A 14,122-nucleotide genomic window follows, 5' to 3' on the forward strand; every position below is an offset into this window, starting at 1 on the left:
GGTAACCAGCGGTTTGTCCCGGGGAAGATGGACGGGGGGTTCCAGAGCTGGCATCGGGAGGGGATTGGAAGAATGGGGGACCTGTTCATCGACGGGACGTTTGCGAGCCTAGGGGCACTGGAGGAGAAGTTAGGGTTACCCCCGGGATATGCCTTTAGATATATGCAGGTGAGGGCTTTTGTGAGGCGACAGGTGAGGGAATTCCCGTTGCTCCCGGCACAAGAAGTTCAAGATAGGGTGATCTCGGGTGTATGGGTCGGGGAGGGCAAGGTGTCGGAAATACACCAGGAGTTGAAAGAAGAGGGGGAAGCGCTAGCAGAAGAGTTGAAGGGTAAATGGGAGGAGGAGCTGGGGGAGGAGATCGAGGAAGGTCTGTGGGCTGATGCCCTAGGTAGGGTTAATTCCTCCTCCTTGTGTGCCAGGCTCAGCCTGATACAATTTAAGGTGGTCCACAGAGCGCACTTGACGGGGGCGAGGTTGAGTAGGTTCTTTGGGGTAGAGGACAGATGTGGAAGGTGTTCAGAGAGTCTGACGAACCATGTCCATATGTTTTGGTCATGCCCGGCACTGGAGGGGTTCTGGAGAGGAGTGGCGGGAGCAATATCTCAGGTGGTGAAAGTCCGGGTCAAGCCAAGCTGGGGGCTCGCAATATTCGGAGTAGTGGACGAACCGGGAGTGCAGGAGGCGAAAGAGGCCGGCATTCTGGCCTTTGCGTCCCTAGTAGCCCGGCGAAGGATCGTGCTAATGTGGAAGGAGGCGAAGCCCCCCAGCCTGGAGGCCTGGATAAATGATATGACTGGGTTCATAAAGTTGAAGAGGATTAAGTTCGCCTTGAGACGGTCTGCGCAGGGGTTCGACAGGCGGTGGCAACCGTTCCTAGACTATCTCGCGGAGCGTTAGAGGAAGGTCGGTCAGTAGCAGCAGCATCCTTGGGGGGGGTGGGGGGTGTGGAGGGGACCTCCTAGGAGGGGGGACTGCCTGGGAGGGTGGATGAGCAAGAGATAACATGAAGGGTTGGGGAAACTGGCACGTACGGGTGAGGGCCAGTGTACAAAGCTGTGTAAATATATCATTTTGCCAGGTATATATCTTGCTCTGCGCGATTTCTCGTTTTGTTTTTTTGTTATTAGTGGGGGGGGGGGGGTTATTGTTTGTAAGGGAGAAAAATTGTGTTAAAAAACGTTAATAAATATATATATTTTTAAAAAATGTCTGATGCCACCTTTCTAACGCTCCCTGCGATTCTGGATGGTTTGCAGTTGATTTAAATTGTTTTATTCCTAAGCTATCCATAACTTCTTTGAATAACTTTGAAGTAAAATTTGTTCCTTGATCCGATTGAATTTCTATGGGTAGTCCATATCTAGTAAAGAATTTTAGTAACTCCTCCACAATCCTTTTAGCTGTAATATTACGTACTGGAATGGCCTCTGGAAACCTAGTAGACACATCCATTATAGTCAAAAAATATTGATTCCCACTTTTTGTTTTAGGAAGCGGTCCTATACAATCGATTAGGCCTCTTGTAAAAGGTTCCTCAAATGCTGGAATGGGTATTAAGGGCGCTGGTTTTATCACTGCTTGAGGTTTCCCTATCACTTGACATGTGTGACATGATTGACAAAATTTAACTACATCCTTATCCTTATGGCCAATAAAAATGTTTCTGAATTTTAGCTTGAGTTTTCCTCATTCTCAAATGACCTTCCATGGTACCTCATGTGCAACTCGCAACACCTCCTTTCTACACCCTACCGGCTATACAACTTGATGAACTTCTTCCCACTTTTCATCCACCTGCATATGTACAGGTCTCCATTTTCTCATCCAGACATCATTTTTACGGTAATAACACTCTGGTATACTCTCAGATTCCTCTTCCGTATATGCTTTCTGATACATCCGTTTTATTTCTGCATCTCTGTTGTAACTCCGCCAATGTTCCTGAACTAAAAATATCCGCCTCATCCTCCACCTGTTTTTGTTCTTTTTCCACCATCTGATCAAAAATCGATTCTGATAATTGCACTTCAACTTCATCTTCACTCTTTGATTTCTCCTCTTCTCTAAACCTGTGACTTTGCGACCTTGTTACTACACAATCTGGAAAAATCCCAGGATATTCGTCCTTCAACACTTCAGTTGACTGATTTTCCACTGGCTTATCAACCACAGTAGGCATCACTCCCACCTGCGATCCAGCGAGATCAATACCCAAGATAAACTGTATTCCTGGACAAGATAGTTTCTCTATTACTCCTACTACCACTTCACCACTCTTCACTGGACTTTCCAACCTTACCTTATATAATGGAACACTACTCCTCTCACTCTGAATTCCACATATCACCACCTTTTCTGGCAACATTCTTCCCAAACTACATAATTCCTCATCTCTTACCATTAAAGATTGACTAACCCCTGTATCTCTTAAAATTGTGACTTCTTTACCTGCTCCTCCTGATACACGAGTAAACTTTACCCGCTGTAGCCACCTAAATTGGCCAACTCCCGATTTAAAATGGCGAACTGCAAAGGCTGATGGGAAAGTCAGCCAACAAGACAGAACCCAGCAGCTGCAGGTTTGCTGTGTATTTACCCCTGCAAAAGCCAGACAACATCGATACCAGCGGCCATCAGCATAAAGTAACAATAAGTAACATTTTGGACACACATTTTGGACACACAAAGCAAAGCCAGACTCCACGGCGCCAGCAGGAGCCAACACAAAAGGAGGTGAACGAGCACCTCAAGACCGCCCATCTGGAGGGAACCGCTCCAGCATTGGAGAAAATCGAACCAAGCGATTGGGACAAAGTCCAATCACTTGGGACCAGGTACAGGGTCCGCCCCGAAAGGCGGGAAGCCCCTGGGGACTATAAGAGTTGAGCCCCAAGTTCAAATCACTCTCTTCTTCACCTCTGCGTCCTGCCCGGGTCACCTAGCAACACGGACCAACATTGACCATGACCAGGTGACCAGTGCCGACCGACAGAAGTAAGTCTTAATTCAACGGTCGCTACGAGATAGGCGCTCCTAGCTACCAATCTGTACCAACTTCGAATCCCGCAGACTCAGAACCCGAACGAAAGGCCATTTGTTCCCCTGACCTGGTGGGCCAGTCCGAAGTTAAGTATAGGCCTGTTAGTTGTAGAAGTAGCTTAGACGTAGAATTTGTGCATGAGTAGCGATTACTGTGTATAATAAATGTGCTTTGATTTAAATCTTACTAATCGGTGTATTGGATTATTGATCATTACTCGGACTTGAACCTCGTGGCGGTATCATAAAGATACCTGGTGACTCGAGAACAAAGGTAATAAAACAGAGCCAATTGAAAATGAAATTAAAATCAGCAACACCACACAAGTAAATTCTTTAAAGACATCTGGCACCTTCTTAACAATTACTTCTTGAACAGGCTGTACAATCGTTTGCACCTCCTTCGCTTCCCTTGGGCTTTCCTTTACCACTCTAACAAACCCCACTGTCTTATCCTGTTTCACCACATCAGCCTTCCCAGTGCTTTTCTTCAACCACCAACACTGTGACTTTACATGGCCTAGTTTATTACAGTGAAAACATCTGAAACTTTTCATTTCTTTTCCACCCTCCTGGATTTCTTTTTAAATCTGAGGGACACTCTCTTTATTGTCTCCCATCAGATCATCTTTGCCACTTGAGTATTTCTCATGTCCCAGTTTCTATCCCTCACCAGCTGAAACTGATGTCGGAAACCAATCTTTGATTTGTGAACTAATTCATAATCATCTGCCATTTCTGCTGCTAATCTCGCAGTTTTAACCCTCTGTTCTTACACATGAGTTCTCACTACATCAGGGATTGAATTTTTAAACTCCTCCAAAAGTATAATTTCTCTGAGAGCTTCATACATTTGGTCTATTTTCAAAGCCCTTATCCACCTATCAAAATTACTCTGTTTGAGCCTTTCAAACTCCATGTATGTTTGACCAAATTCTTATCTTAAATTTCTAAACCTTTGTCTGTAAGCTTCAGGCACTAGCTCATATGCACTTAAGATGGATTTTTTCACCTCCTCACACGTTCCAGATACCTCCTCCGGTAGCGATGCAAACACTTCACTAGCTCTACCTACCAGCTTTGTTTGAATCAGTAACACCCACATGTCCTGTGGCCATTTCATTTGTTTAGCTACCTTCTCAAATGAAATGAAAAAGGCTTCCACTTCCTTCTCGTCAAACCTTGTCAATGCTTGGACATGTTTAAATAGATTCCCACCAAGCCTTCGACTATGACGCTCTTTCTCACTATCCTCAACACTATCGTCCAACTGTACGTTTCCCTTTACGTCTGCCAATTTTAACTGATTGTCATGTTTCATGGCCATTTTCTGAAGTTCAAACTCCCTCTCTTTATCTTTTTCCCTGATCTGTATCTCCCTTTTTCTTTTGTTCTGCTAGGGCTATTCTTTCTTTTCTCCTTTCTTCTCTCTCCTTTTCTTTTTCCTCTCTCTCTCTTTCTCTTTCCTCTCTCTCACTCTCGTATTCCAGCCGCTTTAATTCTTTCTCATGTTCCATTTGTTTAATTTGCAACTGAATTTTTGACATTTCCAATGAGTCAAACTCTATCTCAGGCAACTTTAAATGCTTAACCACCGCCATGATTACCTCATCTTTTTGCATTTTATCAGGTAATGTTAACTGCAATGTTCTTGCCAAATCTAACAGTCTGCTTTTCGTTTCTGTCCGTAAAGTACTATGTGTGACATTCTCCACCCCCAAAAACTTCTGAACCTCTGAAAGAGCCATTGTTCACAACACTCTCCCCACTTAAACTAAAATACCACACTGGAAAAGCAACAATCCTTCACTGTCTTTAAGTTCACAAAAGCCAATCCAATAGATAGACTTTTATCCCCCTCGAGCCCCCAGTTGTTATGGGCGAGGCGTTTCAGAACCCCAAAATGTATCATGGGGTTCAACCAACCTCTCCCTTTAATGGATTTGTTGCTTTTCCGAGCACACGGCTTGTTCCCTAGGTGTGGGATTACAATTATGGACACGTGGGTTTTTAAACACAAAACACTGTTTATTCCATGAACTCAACTTAACATCTGAAAGAAACATTGGATCTCTTAACACCCCTTACTCCAAAGATAACTCAGAAAATATTGCAACAGCAAATAATTCCTTAAAATGTTCCTTCAAACTTCCAAGAGAATTAACACCTTTAAACAGAATCACATCAGGTTAAAGGATATGAAAATGAAAATGAAATGAAATGAAATGAAAATGAAATGAAATGAAAATCGCTTATTGTCACAAGTAGGCTTCAAATGAAGTTACTGTGAAAAGCCCCTAGTCGCCACATTCCGGCGCCTGTTCGGGGAGGCTGTTACGGGAATTGAACCGTGCTGCTGGCCTGCTTTGGTCTGCTTTCAAAGCCAGCGATTTAGCCCTGTGCGAGCAATATATATATTTTCTGTAGAATGGCAGAGATATATTAGCTTGGTTGCCTTCAGCTCCAGCAAAACAGCCAGGCACTTTTTAAGCTGCAAAACGTGCAGCTCTCTGGAAACACACAGACACACAAACACTGCTTTTAAACTGAAACTAAAAACCTGCAAAGTGGCTGAACTGAGCTGAGCTCCACCCACTCTATGACATCACTGTTTTCTTAAAGGTATATTGCTTAAACATCCACTTCTTAAAGGCACTTTCGCATGACACATCAACTTGTTAACTCTTTACATCCCAGTCAATACAGCAAGTTGAGAATGTGAAAATAGATTCAATGGTAACTTTTAAAAAGTTATTGGATAAATGCTCACAGGAAAGCTTACAATCTGCATGGGTAGGATGGATTGACTAATTCAACTGTTCTTTCAAAGAGCCTCGATCAGTGTCTCCCAATGCTGGCCTGTGAACCATTCAGTCAAATTATTGCTTCAAAGTCTGTAATGGACATGATGCAATATTTAAGCCATCAACTACACCTGAGAATGTGACACAAAGACCCCCCCCCCCCCCCCACCCTTGTCAAACACATTCAGGTTCCCTGTTCCACACACAGTGAGCGGAACTTTCCAGAAAATGGAAAAAGTATCAGGTCTGGACTGAAAACAGGAGTGTTTGTCCCAGAAACCGGGCCAGGTGCTGACACTTGGGAGTGAGGTTTATGCCAACACTTGGTGAGGTGGGGGGGGCCTGATCGAATCAGCAAGCCAGGTTACACACAGGTTGGGCGACACCTGTAAATTTTACAGTACCCAATTCAATATTTCCAATTAAGGGGCGATTTAGCGCGGCCAATCCACCTACCCTGCACCTCTTTGGGTTGTGGGGGTGAGACCCATGCAGACACGGGGAGAACGTGCAAACTCCACAGTGACCCAGAGCCGGGATCGAACCCGGATCCTCGGCGCCATGACGCAGCAGTGCCAACCACTGTGCCACCGTGCCCCCCCCCCCCCCAATCAGTGAGAATTTTGTTTCATAGAATTTGCAGTGCAGAAGGAGGCCATTTGGCCCATCGAGTCTGCACCGGCTCTTGGAAAGAGCACCCTACCCAAGGTCAACACCTCCACCCTATCCCCATAACCCAGTAACCCCACCCGACACTAAGGGCAATTTGGACACTAAGGGCAATTTATCCTGGCCAATTCACCTAACCCGCACATCTTTGGACTGTGGGAGGAAACCGGAGCACCCGGAGGAAACCCACGCACACACGGGGAGGACGTGCAGACTCCGCACAGACAGTGACCCAAGCCGGAATCGAACCTGGGACCCTGGAGCTGTGAAGCAATTGTGCTATCCACAATGCTACCGTGCTGCCCTTTATTGAACTCCCTCCCAACCCCCGTGTAATAATCTGCAGGGTTTCCCCGTGCTCATTGGGACTGTGAGCTCTCCCGCTATGAGCACTGGGATCAAAGGTCAGCCAATGTGGCGTGGACCAGAGAGGAGATGTAACTGGGTCTGGTGTAGATAATATTGTTGTCTATTAAATGGCTTTACCACAACTGCTGTGGACTCCTCCCCCACAGCCATGGAGGACTCCTCCCCCCCCCCCCCCAAACAATCTTTTGGGTGACCCCAACACCAGAGAACATAAGAACATAAGAACTTGGAGCAGGAGTAGGCCATCTGGCCCCTCGAGCCTGCTCCGCCATTCAATGAGATCATGGCTGATCTTTGTGGACTCAGCTCCACTTTCCACACAGAAGGATCGAGAGTACTCTATCCCCCTTCTTCTCCCCACGCGTTTACCAACCCTCTCCCCCCTCCCTCCCCCAATGGAGAAGGGGAATCCTTGACACTGCCCCCAGCCCCTCCTGGCAATGTCCATCTCGGGATCCCCCACTAGTTTTCATTTTTGTTAATGATAGTTAAATCAATGTAAATTTATGGAAATCAGGTTCCTTATTGAACCTGATCATGTTGCTGGCGGGAAATCTCACCACCCCAAATCCCGTCACGACCCCCTCGCGGGATTTAGTGGCTATGACGGGGTTTGCGCCCATGGCAAACGGACCTGGAAAATGGCCCCCAGTGTGTCAGCTCCCACAGACGGAGAAAGAGGCCAATTGCAGAAAAGATATTTTTAATTATACATAAAGAACAAAAACATGCTGATAAGACGCAGAAACAAATGATGCCATAAGAGAGCCTACCAGTTAAACTAGGTGAACAAACCGCTCACTGTACAGCAGGCTGGCACACAGGACACCACCATGTGGCTCTCTGGAGACCCTGAGCTGGTCCCAGCTCTGCCCTCTCCACAGCGTGCCCTCTAGGGCACCGCGCCCGCTGATAAATGTGGTACTTTAAGCCTTTTCCTTTCATCTTGTTGTCCAGCCACTGGTCACTGAACTGGATCACCTGGTCGAGGAGAGTCTGCCGTTTGTCAGCACTAAGCAGGCAGCCCAGGCACATGGGGTGAATCGCAGACAGGTACAGCACCTCATTCTTAATGATATTACCTGGAAACAGAGATTACAGAGAGGGATTAACAAAAAAAAAAATAATTGAACCCAACCGAAAATGAACAGCAGAATGAAATGTCGAAGTGCAGAACAGAGAGCGAAAGGTCAGGGAGGGTCTGGCAAATAGCCTTTTCCAGTGGAATATTCCCGCCTTGGAGGCAGGCAGTGGGAAGGAGAGGACAACGAGTGCAGGTAAATGCAAAGTCACAATAGTTACTTTATATCTGAAAAGGTTTATTAAAATATATGAAACACCGAAAAGCAGATGTTAAGAGAAAGCTGGGTATTCTTGGGCATGGAACCAAAAAACAGCCAGCAGCGGGAAGGCAAACGGCATGTTTGCTTTTATTGAAGGCAGGATGGAGTCTCGGGAATAAGAAAGTCTTGCTCCAATTGTCCAGGGTTTTGCTAAAACCACAGCTGGAGTATTCTGCACACTTTCTCCCAACACATTTGATTGAATTTGTTGAGCATCTGTCGCGGTGTTTCGATGTGGGTAGTGTCATTGATGTAGTTTACATGGATTTCAGCAAAGCATTTGACAAGGTCCCACATGGGAGACTGATAAAGAAAGCTAATGCACTGGGATACAGGGGAACGGATTAGCTGGATTCCAAGCTGGTTTAGCTGTACGAGACTGAGGGTGATGACAGACGGCTGCTTTGGTGTCTGGAAGCCAGTGGCGTACCACAGGGATCTGTGCTGGGACCCCGTATTGTTTGTCATTTATATAAATGACAGATGACTATGTGGGGGTTCCGATCAGTAAGTTTGCGGCTGACACAAAGATTGGCCGGGTGGTTAACAGCGAGGCTGAGTGTCCCGGGTTACAGGGAGATACAGACGGGATGGTCAAATGGACAGAAAAGGGGCAGATGGAATTTAACCCTGAAAAGTGTGAGGTGTCACACTTTGGAAGGAGTAATGTGACAAGGAAATATTCAATGAACGGCCTGACACTGGGAGGTTCCGAGGAACAAAGGGACCTTGGCGTGTTTGTAAATAGATCTCTGAAGGCAGAAGGGCAGGTTAATAGGGGGTGAAAAAGGCAGATGGGGCTCTAATGTTATTGTCATTTTCCTTTCCCCAGTTTCGCACCTTAACGCGAGGGTTACTCTCATCCCTGTCCAAAATACCCCAAAACTTACAGAATTGTGGTCACTTCACCCAAAATGTTCCCCGACTGAAACCTCACCCACCTGCCCAGGCTCATTCCCCATTGCCAGGTCCAGTACTGCCCCTTCCCGAGTTGGACGATCTACATATTGCATCAAGACGCCTTCCTGGAGACACCTTACAAACTCCGCCCCACCCACACCCCGAGCACTAAGTGAGTCCCAGTCAATATCGGGGAAATTAAATTCCCCGACCACAACAACCCTGTTACTTTCGCACCTTTCCAAAATCTCTCTGCCTATCAGCTCGTCTATCTCTCGCTGGCAGGTGGGGGGCCTGTAATAAACCCCCAACATTGTGATTGCCCCCTTCCTGTTCCTGAGCTCTATCCAGATTGCCTCATTGTGTGAACCCTCCGAGGTGTCCTCCCGCAGTACGGCTATAATAGAACAAAGAACAAAGAAATGTACAGCACAGGAACAGGCCCTTCGGCCCTCCAAGCCCGTGCCGACCATGCTGCCCGACTAAACTACAATCTTCTACACTTCCTGGGTCCGTATCCCTCTATTCCCATCCTATTCATGTATTTGTCAAGATGCCCCTTAAAGGTCACTTCTCCGCATTCCCTCCCCCTCCTCACCTCGCACTCCCTCCCCCTCCTTACCCCGCACTCCCTCCCCCTCCTCACCCCGCACACCCTCCCCCTCCTTACCCCGCACTCCCTCCCCCTCCTCACCCCGCACTCCCTCCCCCTCCGAATATGCTGTGCGTCCACTGGTAGGGTGTCCAAAAAATTTAGAGTCATTACTGTCTCCTGTACTTTCGGTATTAGCGGCGGGGTGTCTGGGAGGGGAAGTCTGCCCAAAGCATCTGCATTTGCTACTCGCGTTCCCGGTCTGTGCTCCAGAACGTATCTCTGCGCCGCCAGTAGCAACGCCCAGCGTTGGATTCTAGTTGATGCAATCGGGGGTATTGACTGGTCTTCTTTTAATAACCCGAATAACGGCTTATGGTCCGTCACTGTGGTGAATTTCCGCCCGTACAGATACTGGTGACATTTTGTTACGGCAAATATCACCGCCAGTCCGTCCTTCTCGATTTGGGCGTACTTTCTCTCAGCCATCGCCAAGGTCCTGGAAGCATAGGCTATTGGCCGTTCCCCATTCCTTCCTCTATGGGCTAAGACGGCTCCTACCCCGTAAGGTGATGCGTCACACGTGACCACCAGCTCCTTCCTTGGGTCATAATGCTCGAGGACATTTTCTGATGACAGCTGTTCCTTAATGTCCCGAAATGCTGGGTTTTGGCGGGCGGACCATTTCCATTCTTGTCCCTTTTTTAGTAGCTGGTGGAGGGGTTCTAGGATGTACGCCCTATTTTCAACAAATTTGCCATAATATGTTACCAATCCTAGAAATGATCATAGCTCCTGGACCGTGGTGGGAGCTGGGGCTTCTTTTATTGCCCTTACTCGGTCTTCCAATGGGTGTAAACCCGACTCGTCTCCTTTATATCCCAGGTACGTCACTTGTGGGGCCAGAAAAACACATTTTTCTCTTTTCAGCCGTACGCCTGCCTTTGCGAAACGCCTGAGCACTTCCTCCAGGTTCCTTAAGTGTTCCCTGTTTGTCCTACCCGTGATTAAGACATCATCCAAATAAATCACCCCCTGCGGTAGTCCCTGCAAAATATTTTCCATCGTATGCTGGAATATCGCGCAGGCGGGTAGCCTAGTATAACGAAAAAGTCCCTTCAGGGTGTTGTTCGTAGCGAACTTCTGGGAGTCCTTGTCCAGTTTTAACTGCAGGTAGGCGTGGCTCATGTCCAGTTTCGTGAACAAAAGCCCATCTGCCAATTTGGCATATAGGTCGTCTATTTTCGGGATCGGGTATTTGTCCAGCAGTGCGTATTTGTTTACCGTCTGTTTGAAATCTCCACAGAGACGTATCGAGCCGTCTGGCTTCAAAATTGGTACCACTGGTGCTGCCCATTCCGAGAACTGTACTGGTCTGATAATGCCGTCGCGCCGTAACCTTTCTATTTCCACATCTACTTTCTTCCTCACTGCAAAAGGTACCGACATGGCCTTACAACATTTCGGAAGGGCTTCTGGGTCCACATGCAAAGTCGCTTTGGCGCCTATAATTTCCCCCAAACCTTCTTGGAAGACCTCCGGGTATTTTTGGAGTACTCCACTCAACTGCCTGCTTCCACTCTGGAAAATTTTCATCCAATCTAAGTTTAGGTCTTTCAGCCAGTTCCATCCTATTAAGTTCGGTCCGGAGCCCTCGACTATCGTCAATGGTAATCTGAGCAATTGTTTGTCATATTCCACGGGTACATGAGTCGTGCCCAGAACTTCCAGGGGTTCCCCCGTGTAGGTTTTAAGTTTTGTCGATGTTTTTGTTGGGGTTAGTGGCTGGAGTCCATCTTTGAGTTTTTAAAATGCTGCCACTCCCATTACTGATACGGCCGCACCCGTGTCTATTTCCATTATTGTCGGCCGACCGTTCACCCGTGGGGTAATCTTAATAGGTTCTGCTTTCTTCATCGTAATATTATATAACTGTCCCCCTTCGGAGGAGGATGGGGCATCTAGGTTGTGTACTTCCCTGCATCCCCACCTGCTATTCCTCTTTTGCCACCTCCTTCTAGGGTTTCTGTCGCTGTTACCCCACTCTGTCTGAAACGGTCCTTCTCTGTTGGGGGAGCCTCAGCCGGTGGTTCCCTCTGTCTCCAGTTAGTCCTAGCAGACTTGGGGGCAGTTCTGGGGTTTTCCTTTGGCCCTCTATTCCTCAGGCTTTTCCTGAGGGTGGCTATCTGGTAGCTGGACCCATTGTGGTAGTCTCTCTCCCAGGTATCTACCTCCATTGGCGTGCCCTGTAGTTCCTGCGCCCCACTTGCTGCCTTTTCGAGGGACAGTGCGAGCTGGAACGCCCGCCTGCAGTCTGGCTGCGTTTCCGCCAACAGGCGCTTCTGTATTGTGAGATTGTTTATGCCCCACACTAACCGGTCCCGAAGCATTTCATTTAGCGTCGAGCCAAACTCACATTTTTCCGCCAGCCTTCTCAGGCGGGTCAAGAAATTCCTGACTGACTCTCTGTCTTCCCGCTTCGTTGTGTAGAATCTGTATCTACGCAAAATGAGGGGTGGTTTTGGGTCATAGTGCTCTTCCACCAATTTTGTTAATTCTTGGAATGGTATCGTGTCTGGCGTATCGGGATAAGTTAGACTACGTATAATGGCGAAGGCTGAGGGTCTCCGCACGCCGACAGCAGTATAACCCGTTTCCTTCCGTCCTCCGTTATCTCATTGGCCTGGAAAAAGTAACACATTCTCTCCACACACTGGGACCAGTCCTCAATAGTCGGGTCGAATGCATCCAACTTCCCAAAAAGAGGCATTTTTGAAAGAGCAAGGCTTACCCTCCGAGTGCGGCAGCTGGTCTCCGCAAGGTTCTTTGTTTACCTCGTCGCCACTGTAATAGTCCACAGGAGGCAGGGGTTCCGTCACCACACCAGTGTTTATTTGCAATAACTTATATACAAGAGCAGCTCCAAACAGGGCTGCTAGCATTCCAGTCACAAAGCCTACACAGGTGCTTATATGGGCCCCCTCAATGAGCTATCATTGAGGGAGCTCATACTCCAATTGGCCAACCAATAATGCCAATTGGAGGTCATTGCAGGGCGGAAAGGAGTTTTCGGTACCTAGGGATCCAGGTGGCCAGGAGCTGGGGGGCTCTATACAAGCTCAACTTGACGAGGCTGGTGGAGCAGATGGAGGAGGAGTTTAAAAGGTGGGATATGCTCCCAGATCGGGGACCAAATCTCTGGGATCTCACCTGTGGCCAATGAGGACACAAAGATTTCTGTCAGGGTGTCATGTGAGAGTGCCTTTAAGAATTGAATGTTTGTGCAATGTACCTTTAAGAAATGCAGTGATGTCAGAGTGTGGGTGGAGCTGGGCTTCAGCTCAGCCATTTTGCAGTTTTTAGTTTCAGTTTTGGGAGAGAGCAGCTAAAAGGTGCCTGGCTGGTTTACTGAGAGATGCTGGAAAGGAGAAAGCCAGTTCAAGGAGAAAGCTGGGGGTGTCTTTGTGTTTTGCAAAGAGCTGCAGGAAGAAACAGAGCTGGTCTGTGGATGTCTGCAAATCCAAAGACTATAAATATATTGAATGTAACCTCATGTCTGTTGTTAAAGGTGAAGTCTTTTGGATGTTTAAAGTAATAATCTGAGGGATTATTTAGTGTTGTATTATTTTCAGGGTTATCTTTGAAGTAAGGGGTGTTAAGTGATCCAATGTTTATTTAAAAGGTTAAGTTGAGTTCATGGAATAAACATTGTTTTGCGTTAAAAACCACGAGTCCATAATTGTAATCCCACCCCTGGGGAACAAGTCGTGTGCTTCAAAAGCTAACAATCCATTAAAGGGGGAGGTTGGTTGAACTCCATGATACATTTTGGGGTTCTGAAAACACCTCGCCCATAACAAGGGACCAGCGATTTCATCTCTTGCCTCCCTCAGTAATCTGGGATAGATGCCATCTGGCCCTGGGGATTTGTCTACCTTAATGCTTTTTAACACACCTAACACTTCCTCCCTCGTAATATCGACCTGTTCTAAAGTGTTCACACATCCCTCTGAGACACCACCAATCAACGTGTCCCTCTCCTTTGTGAATACCGATGCAAAATACTCATTAAGGATCTCACCTATTTCCTCAGGTTCTCACACATAATTTCCCTCCTTTGTCCTCGAGTGGGCCAACTCTTTCTCTCGCCATCCTCTCGTTTTTAATATACGTATAAAATGCCTTGGGATTCTCCTTAATCCTGTCCGCCAAGGACATTTCGTGACCCTTTTTGCCCTCCTAACTCTCTGCTTGAGCTCTTTTCTACTGAATAGTTACTTTGCATCAGTCTTCACGGTGGAAGATACCAGTGGGATGCCAGAGTTCCAGGAGAGCCAGGGGGCAGAGGTGAGTGCAGTGACCATTACTAAGGAGAAGGTTCTGGGGAAACTGAAAGGTCTGAA

At 47.2% G+C, this 14,122-nt stretch overlaps 1 protein-coding gene across 1 annotated transcript in view; it reads right to left on the bottom strand.

The window, feature by feature from the left end:
• Window positions 1-7,570: 7,570 nt before the first annotated feature.
• The window catches only part of LOC140412603 (endonuclease 8-like 2), a 30,573-nt gene continuing 24,021 nt past the window's right edge, over window positions 7,571-14,122 (bottom strand). The window contains exon 4 of the mRNA XM_072500840.1: window positions 7,571-7,966. Coding sequence (XP_072356941.1) covers window positions 7,683-7,966 — 284 coding nt within the window. The 3' untranslated portion in view covers window positions 7,571-7,682. The remainder of the gene's footprint in view (window positions 7,967-14,122) is intronic.

Source organism: Scyliorhinus torazame, chromosome 1 (assembly GCF_047496885.1).
Source record: "Scyliorhinus torazame isolate Kashiwa2021f chromosome 1, sScyTor2.1, whole genome shotgun sequence".
Taxonomy (NCBI): Eukaryota; Metazoa; Chordata; class Chondrichthyes; order Carcharhiniformes; family Scyliorhinidae; genus Scyliorhinus; species Scyliorhinus torazame.